The sequence below is a fragment of the Alligator sinensis genome, unplaced genomic scaffold, assembly GCF_000455745.1.
Source record: "Alligator sinensis unplaced genomic scaffold, ASM45574v1 scaffold79_1, whole genome shotgun sequence".
Lineage (NCBI taxonomy): Eukaryota > Metazoa > Chordata > Crocodylia > Alligatoridae > Alligator > Alligator sinensis.
The window spans coordinates 541,164-549,812 of record NW_005842706.1 but is presented as its reverse complement, the minus strand read 5'-3'; the positions used below and the strand labels follow the sequence as shown (position 1 = coordinate 549,812).

The 8,649-nt window shown below is 43.5% G+C and overlaps 2 protein-coding genes across 2 annotated transcripts; both read right to left on the bottom strand.

Moving 5' to 3' along the window:
* Positions 1–2,481: 2,481 nt before the first annotated feature.
* On the bottom strand, positions 2,482–3,417 carry LOC102373347 (olfactory receptor 5I1-like). Its single transcript, XM_006034112.1, has one exon. The coding sequence runs from the start codon at positions 3,415–3,417 to the stop codon at positions 2,482–2,484; it is 936 nt and encodes a 311-aa protein (XP_006034174.1).
* A 3,829-nt stretch (positions 3,418–7,246) lies between these two features.
* On the bottom strand, positions 7,247–8,196 carry LOC102373095 (olfactory receptor 1019-like). Its single transcript, XM_014524912.2, is given in 2 exon segments — positions 7,247–7,584; positions 7,587–8,196. Coding segments are annotated over 2 exon segments (948 nt in total).
* Positions 8,197–8,649: the final 453 nt, after the last annotated feature.

The following is an 8,649-nucleotide window of genomic DNA, read 5'->3' as shown; positions in this document are numbered from 1 at the left end:
ACCAAATCCCTTTCTCCTTGCCCCCCATGTAACCTAACCCACAATCCTTCTACTTCCTCATCCTTCGATTCCGTCTTGATGAGGGTCGATGTATATTGCTCATTGACATAGAGCGCAACCCCTCCCCCTTTCTTCCCCACCCTGTCCTTTCTGTACAGCCTATAACCCTCAATAAGTACTGCCCAGTCGTGGGACAAATCCCACCAGGTTTCTGTTAGCCCTACTAAGTCATAGGTGTTTTCTGCAAGCAGGAGCGCTAGTTCATCCTGCTTGTTCCAAATGCTCCTAGCATTAGTATATAGGCACTTGAGCCCTGTGACTGGTGCCTTTGCTGCCCCCCAGCTTGGAGTCCCAAGGGGCCCCTTATTTCTTAACCGCTTATTGCTTACCTGTGCTGTACTGCTAGCCGCCCCATGGCTTGCAGGTTCCCAATGTTCTTCTTCTCCTTCTTCGGATTTGGCCCGAGTCGGGGGCAGTGATTCGATTCATTGATTCGGATCACTGTCCCTGATTTGATTCAGCTGAATCAGAATCTGAAGATTTAATGCTGATTCGGAGAATCAGGAATTCGGACATAGACACAGTTTCAAATGGTTTTTCTACATACCTTGAGGTAGCAGGCACAGCTTGTGAACACTACAATGCTGGGGTGCATGGAGCATCCCACAGGAGGGCAGAGGGGAGTGGCATCCTCCATATGCTTGGCAGCAAACCCAGAAGGGGACCAGAACTAGTTCTGGTCCACTTTCGGGTCTGCCAGGGAGCGTGCTGGGGGGCCCCCACATGCTCCCTGGCTCAGTGATCAGCCACAGGAGGACCCCCGGTGCCCCCCACCCAGACCCAGGAGGCACCAGTCACTGTGCCAGGGAGGTGCAGGCGGCCCTGCAGCCCGCTCCCTGGAGGGCCCGAATGTTTAATGGAAATGCTTCTGGTCCACTTCCGGGTCTGCTGCTGAGTGTGCCGGAGAGCCCCCTGTGCTTCTGAGGGACACTCCATGTGCCCCAGCATTGCAGCACACATTAGCCTCTGCTACCTAGAGGTATGTAGAAAAAACATTTAAAGTTGTGTCTGTGTCCAAATCTCTGACCTGTGTTCAGGTTTGAGGCTCATAAAGTTTGAGTAATGAGGCTATGGCACACCATCTAGCATGGGGCAAACTTTTATGTCACTGAATATTCTTGTTAATTAAATGCTTCAGGCCAGCTACCTGAATGTCTGTCAACATACACATTCAGGGGGGGGAGAGGAGAGGGAGAAGGGGAAGGCATATGCCCTGCCTGTTGGGTTTATCTCGGTGGGAATCTATGTTTATGTAGATTGATCTCTAGGTGGAGAATCACATTAGTACATTTACTAGTGCTAATATTATATAGCACCCTTTTAAAAATCACAAGGTAACCCAGGGTACCATGCCAGATTGGCTGAGAACCACTGTCCTAGTGCAAACAACATAGCACAAACTATGAACCTCCATCCCCTTGCTTCTATTTGACTAACTTGTGAGTAAGCAGCATCTATCAGAAGGGCACCCAGTATGGATTTAAGACTGCCATAGCAGGAGAAACTAAGCTTTCCTCTGCTAGCTGATTTTAATGGTTATTTTTTCTCATTTTTAACAATATGTGTCTTATTTTAATTGGAATTGATTTGGAGTTAACATATCGCTAGTGGCTTTTGCTATGTCTGTGGTTTTGTTTCCTTGTATCAGGTATTTTATATTGTACTAATGATAGATGAATGATATCTGTGTATTCATATGAAGAGAGAATTTTATGCAGGCTTCCTGAGCCAGGAATTACAGTACTGTTCATACATATTGCCACGTGTAGAATGGTTAAATTATTTGGTTAACAGCTATGTCATATGCAGGATGTAGAAAGTGCAGCAGCCCCAGGATCATAGCTCTTGCTCCTTCATCACTCTGAAGACTGATATTCAGCATACACATTCAAAGATGAATGCTTTTGCTAATCTTATCTTAAGCCCTTTATGAAATAGCAGGGTGTTTAGCTGTGGGGTCAGTCCTTAAGAGGAGATGGACAAACATGCACACACGCAAACACAAGCAGGGAAGGGGAAATACAATTGGATTGTAGAATCTAGATCAGCATTGTCGTGTGATGATTTCAGTTGTGAAATTTGTGCTTAGAAAACAAATGCTCCTTAAAGTTCAAGGAGGTTTCTCACAACAGTCTGGGGTGAGATGTGCTTAAAAAAGAAAAGGATTTAAAAATTGAAAGAAAAACTTAAAATATGGGGGTGACTTACTATAATAAAACACTCATTCTTATAATAACACACCATATTGTTAGGAGAAGCCTAAAAACATAGGTAGATATAAATATAGAGGGAGAGATGGAGGCTAATGAACATTAGGCAGAGGGATGTGCAGATGCATGCAAATCACTATTAATTATTTCCCACTTTATCACTCTAAACTGTAGTTTAGCTCTATAAACACAGAAGAGGCTTATTTTGAAATCATTTTCTACTCATGGTCCGCCTCAAAGCATCTTTCACATCCTTGTTTCTGAGGCTGTAGATGAAGGGATTCAACATGGGAATGACAAGGGTATAAAACACAGACACCACCTTGCTCCGATGTGGGGAAGACATTGAACTTGGCTGGGCATACATAAAGGAAACGGTTGCAAAAAATAAAGCCACAGCCACCATGTGGGAGGAGCAAGTGGATAAGGTCCTGGACCTGCCCTTGGCTGAACGAATCCTGAGAATGGCATAGATGATGTAGGTGTAGGAGATGAGAATGATTCCTGAGGTGATCACTATGATGAAGCCAGATAAAACAAACATTACCAGTTTATTGATGTAAATGTCGCTGCAGGACAGGTTTAGTAGCGGGGGACCATCACAGAAGAAATGGTTGATCTCTTTAGGCCCACAGTAGCTGAGTGAAAAGGTGAAGCTGGTTTCCACTAGAGAATGTGCACCACCACAGATATAGGAGGCAACAATGAGCTGAACACAGACCCTTTTGGACATGGTGACAGGATAGAGGAGTGGGTTACAGATGGCTATGTATCGATCATATGCCATTGCTGTCAGGATGAGGGCTTCTATGACGACAAATACAGAAAAAAAGAAGAACTGTGCAGCACATCCATAGTAGGAAATAGTTTTGCTGCCTTGTAGGAATATGGCCATGGCTTTGGGGGCAATGGTTGAGGAGTAGCAGAGGTCTAGGAGTGACAGGTTCATGAGGAAGAAATACATGGGGGTGTGAAGGTGCGGGTCAATTCGAATGATGAGAACCATGATGGTGTTCCCTAGCACGGTTGTCAAGTAAATCACAAGGAACAGCACAAAAGGCAGCACCTGAGTCCCAGGACCACTCCCGAATCCCAGCAGGATGAATTCTGTCACGGCTGTGTGGTTTTGCTCTCCTGTAGACTCCATAGCTCATCTCTGCCTGGAGGGAAAGGATCTGTATGGATGAAGGAAATAGTAAAGTTTCCCGAATCCCAGCAGGATGAATTCTGTCACGGCTGTGTGGTTTTGCTCTCCTGTAGACTCCATAGCTCATCTCTGCCTGGAGGGAAAGGATCTGTATGGATGAAGGAAATAGTAAAGTTGCTAAACAGCCATAGCTCATCTCTGCCTGGAGGGAAAGGATGTGTATGGATGAAGGAAATAGCAAAGTGGCTAAACAGATTGCAGAATGCTTCATGTTCCTTTGGGCTTATTGTGACAGAGCCCTTCAAAAGTTACTTAAACCTCAACTTAATAAGTGTACAGCAAGTCTATTGAAAATGTGGAGTTTTTTTAATGAATCTATTTTTAAATATAATTTCTCCTTATAATAACAGTTGGGAAAAGTGCCCTTGGTATAATATTAGCAAAATCTTATGGTGTCTCTTGTCATTCACAGGTCTACTTTTGGAATGAGGTGTTATTCAGCCTTGCTATGCTTGGTGGAATGTGGCTCCCAGTCTGTACATGGATATACGTTAAACTGAGAGGTTTGAACAGGGGGATATGGCATGCATTTTTCGTGCTCCAATCCCAACAGATTTCATTGGACTACAGCATATTTACTATCTGTGAATGCCAGTATGTCCAAACACTTAACAAATACTTAAAAGGATGAGTCCGCAGTTCACCTCATGGCATCTTAGCAACCGTGGCACATGTACCATAGCCAAACAGAAGCAATACTTGTGTCCTGTAGTAATGTCTATGGAATCTCAGCTCAGTAAGAATGAAATCAGCCAAGGCTGGAACCAGGGTGATTTTGGAAATCTCCCTTGGTGCTTACCTGTCTCCTGAGGTACTCAGGTGCTTTGAGAACTGTGCCTCAAACTCCTTTGGTTCCTCTGCAAACAGCAACCTCATGTAAATAGAAAAGAAAGACTGGGTTCTCGATAAAGACTTTGTCATTAAGCTCAGCCTCCCACCTTCCTTTCTTACATTCACAGAGGCTTGCACAGGACGTCTAGACTTTTTGTTTTTGAGAATTCTAGCAATTGTTTAACAGAATATTGGGTTTATGATGAAAAAAATATGTTTACAGAGATTTCTGGCTTTTTACAACTATGAAAACAGAAACCTACATAATGGAAATAGACATATACATAAATAGATGCATAAACCCCGTAAAGAACCAAAAGAAAATTAAGACCATGGAACTTAAGGAAAACACTAGGTTTTTTTCAGTATGATAAAGTGTTTGTCTGTGAAATGTTAGCCTTTCAATGAAAATAGAAATTTTCCTTTTGTGTTGTTTTACTTTTGTTTTCAATATTAGAAAGTGTTTGGCTGATACGATGTAACTTTTCAATAAAAAGTAAGAATGTTCATTTAAAATTATAGAACCAGCTGTATTACCAAAGTTTAAAAGTACAAAAAATAGCTAGGTTGAATCAGCATGCGCCTACCCACCAAAAGCCTTTTTGCATGGAATGGAGAAGTTGAATGAAAAATCTTCTGCATTTTATCATTGTTATCTCATGTAAAGCTTCCCAGTGCCTATACTTTCCTAGCTGACAGGTATCATAAAGCAAGACTCACCCCAGCTTCATTCAACTCAGTTTCTTTTGGAGCTTTCTGAAACCATGACAGATGCTCTTGTCTACCCTTTTCACTGCCACCTAATCTAAGGATTCGGGTAATAAATTTGCCTTAACATTGATAACTGACCTGGGATCTTTACTGCCCTAGACATATTTTCTGCCAAGCAGAAGTGTTGGGACTGTTCTAGCAGTTATATTGAAGGGAATGGTATTGAATCAGGGCCTTGCGGTCTCTGGATAAAAGGTGCTATGAGATCACTCAGGACTGCATTGAGCTTCTCCCTGGTGACAAGAGATGTGTTTTCAGTCCCAGCCCTGCGGACCCATTCTGGAGAGAATTAGAGAGGCACTAGATGGAAGTCCCTGGATGAATGCAATAAAAATAATATCTCTTTGAAATCAACAGCAATCAGACTGAGCTGGTATAAAGGTCATCCTGGGGATATGATTTCCTCTCCTCCCCTCTTTCTCTCTCTGGCTACCTGCCTGTGTTTCAGGCCCTGCTTGACCATGAGCTCTTTGGACATGGACTGGAGAAGGATGTGGGGAGCACAGTGTATGTGCCAGGGGAGAACAGCATTATGTTGTAGTGGGCTCTAGGCCATTCTTCATCCTGTCCTGGAAGTAGATGAACCAGAGTTGTTTACAGCCGTGTTCCTTATTTGCTTGTTTGGGCTGTTTTCTGTCTGGTCGAGGCCATCTCCCCTTTTTTCACTCACTTTTGCAGAGCAAATCTCCAAGCCCCAACCCCTCAGGGCCTGGCTCACAAGCAGGCAGCTCTGTCATGTGCACGTTCTTAGGTAGCCCACAGCTCTTGGCCACTTTTCAGCAGAGCAGATATTTCTACCACCAAGACTGAGAGCAGAGCCTGTATGTCCCTGGGGGCTCTCTTTCCCAGGAAAAGGCTGCTGGAGGAGAGAAGAGAGCAGCCAGTAGAGAAGGGGCTAGGAAAAACAGAGAGGTCCTTGGAGGGGCAAAGCCAGGTGGGGAGTGGCAGTGGGGAGAAGCAACAGATGTGGGGCCTGGAGAGTAAAGGAAAGAGAGAGACACTGGCTAATGGGCATTTCAGGAGTAGTAAGGGAAGGGAACCAGAGGCTGATCCCTGACTCTCACCTCAGTGCCCCCTTGCAAAAGTCCTCAGCACCCTTGCTGTTCACTTCTTCCCCCTTGCTCAGTCTGGCCCATGTCTAATGTGTGAGCAGACACAGCTGGACATGCAGGGAAATGGTCTTTAAGTCCATATACTGGCAAGGGGAGGGAATCCCACAGTCCAGACTGGTCAGGAGTTGATCTAAGGGGAGTAGTAAGCTTCTTTGAATTTTAGAAAAACATTTTCAAAGCTGGGGGGAAATAATGACTGGTAGGCATAAACTGAAAGGAAGGTCAGAGGGAGATAGCAAGGTTTAGGAGTAGATAATATAGACACTGGAGTTTTAAGCTTATGTACCTAGAGATTGTGAGAGAGAAACTCCACAGATTAGCTGTTGAAGTTGCTGTCTCTACTCCTCAAAGATGCTAAAGTTAGCATGTTATTAATAACATCCAGTCTGAAAAGCATGAAGCGTCAGTATGAACTGTGGCCAGACTACAGATTCCTCTAGGGAAAAAAAAAATGAAAACGCTGATCTGTGAATTATGATCTGGGCCAAAATGCCTCCAGGCTATTAGTATGCACCCAAGGCCAATGTAATTTGAGTGTTGATGTCTGAGAAAGCATGGGAAAATACAAAGTAGCCAAAAAGGGTAAAACCCAGAAACAAGGCTTGCACAATATACCTAGAAATAGTCACTTTTTTAAGCCCTTTATGAAATAGCAGTTGTTTAGCTGTGGAGTCTGCCATTAAAAGGGCAGGGCTATACATGCACAAGCAGGGAAGGGGAAATCCAATTGGATTTTAGAATCTAGATCAGCATTGTCTTGTGATGATTTTAGTTGTAAAATTTGTGCTTAGAAAGCAAGTGTTCTTTAAGCTCAAGGGAGATTGGATCCACAGTTTGGGGTGACACACTTTAAAAAAAAAAGATTTAAAAATAGAAATTTAATATATGGGGAAGGGTAGAAAACTTCCTGGCCTTAAAATATGACTTACTATAATAACACATCTTTATTATTATGAAAATTATGCTGAGAGATGTACAGATGCATGCAAATATTTATTTATTTTCTTACTTGATTGCTCGTAAATGTAGTTTAGCTGTGTATTCACAGAAGAGGCTTATTTTGAAGTAATTTTCCTACCTATGATTCTCCTCAAAGCTTCTTTCACATCCTTGTTCCTGAGGCTGTAGATGTAGGGATTCAACATGGGGATGACAAGAGTATAAAACACAGACACAGTCTTGCTCTGATGTGGGGAAGATAATGAACCTGGCTGGGCATATATAAAGAAAACGATCCCAAAAAATAAAGTCACAACCAGCATGTGGGAGGAGCAGGTGGATAAGGTCCTGAGCCTGCCCTTAGCAGAACGAATCCTGAGAATAGTATAGATGATGTAGGCGTAGGAGATGAGAGTGATTCCTGAGGTGATCCCTATGATGAGGCCACCTAAGAGAACGTTACCAGTTTGTTGATGTGCTTATCAGTGGTACAGGACAGGTTTATCAAGGCGGGAACATCACAGAAGAAATGGTTGATCTCTTGAGGCCCGCAGTAAATCAGTGTAAAGGTGAAAATGGTTTGCACTATAGAAGTTGTGACACCACTGATATAGGAGCCCATGATGAGCTGGATGCAAACCCATTTGGACACGATGACAGGATAAAGAAGTGGGTTGCAGATGGCTATGTATCGATCATATGCCATTGCTGCCAGGATGAAGGCTTCTGTGGTGGCAAAGAGAATAAAAAAGAAGAACTGTGCAGCACATCCATTGTAAGAAATAGTTTTGCTGCCTTGTAGGAAGGTGGCCATGGCTTTGGGGGCAATGGTTGAGGAGTAGCAGAGGTCTAAGAGAGAGAGGTTTATGAGGAAGAAATACATGGGGATGTGAAGGCGAGAGTCAGTTGAAATGATGAGAACCATGATACCGTTCCCTAGCACCGTGGCCGTGTGAATCACAAGGAACACCACAAAGGGCAGCACCTGAATCCCAGCTCCGCTTGCAAATCCCATCAGGATGAATTCTGTCATCACTGTGTGGTTCTCCTCTCCCGTAGACTCCATAGCTCATCTCTCCTCTGGGAAAACAAAAAAACAAAAACCAGGATAAGTATGAAGGAGAAAGCAAGCCGTGAGACAGATTGCAGAATGCTTAAAGTGTCTTGCACTAGGTTGTTGATGAAGACTGGCCCATTAAACTCGCTTTCCCACCTTCCTTTCTTACATTCACAGAGGCTTGCACAATGTGTCTAGACATTTTGTTTTTGAAATCCTTCAATTTTTTTTTAACAGAATATTGGGTTTATGATGAAATAAATAATTTTACTGTTGCTCTGTGGGGTCAGGCCAACTCTCAGGATCTCACTATTGTGCTGTTAGACAGGAGGGTGTGACACAATTGCACATATACAAACACACAAATCAATTAGGTGCATACACACACACACTACCAGCTCAGGCACATACACATCCAAACCAGCCTAGGCACATGCATACCTTTCACCAATTCAAGCACAT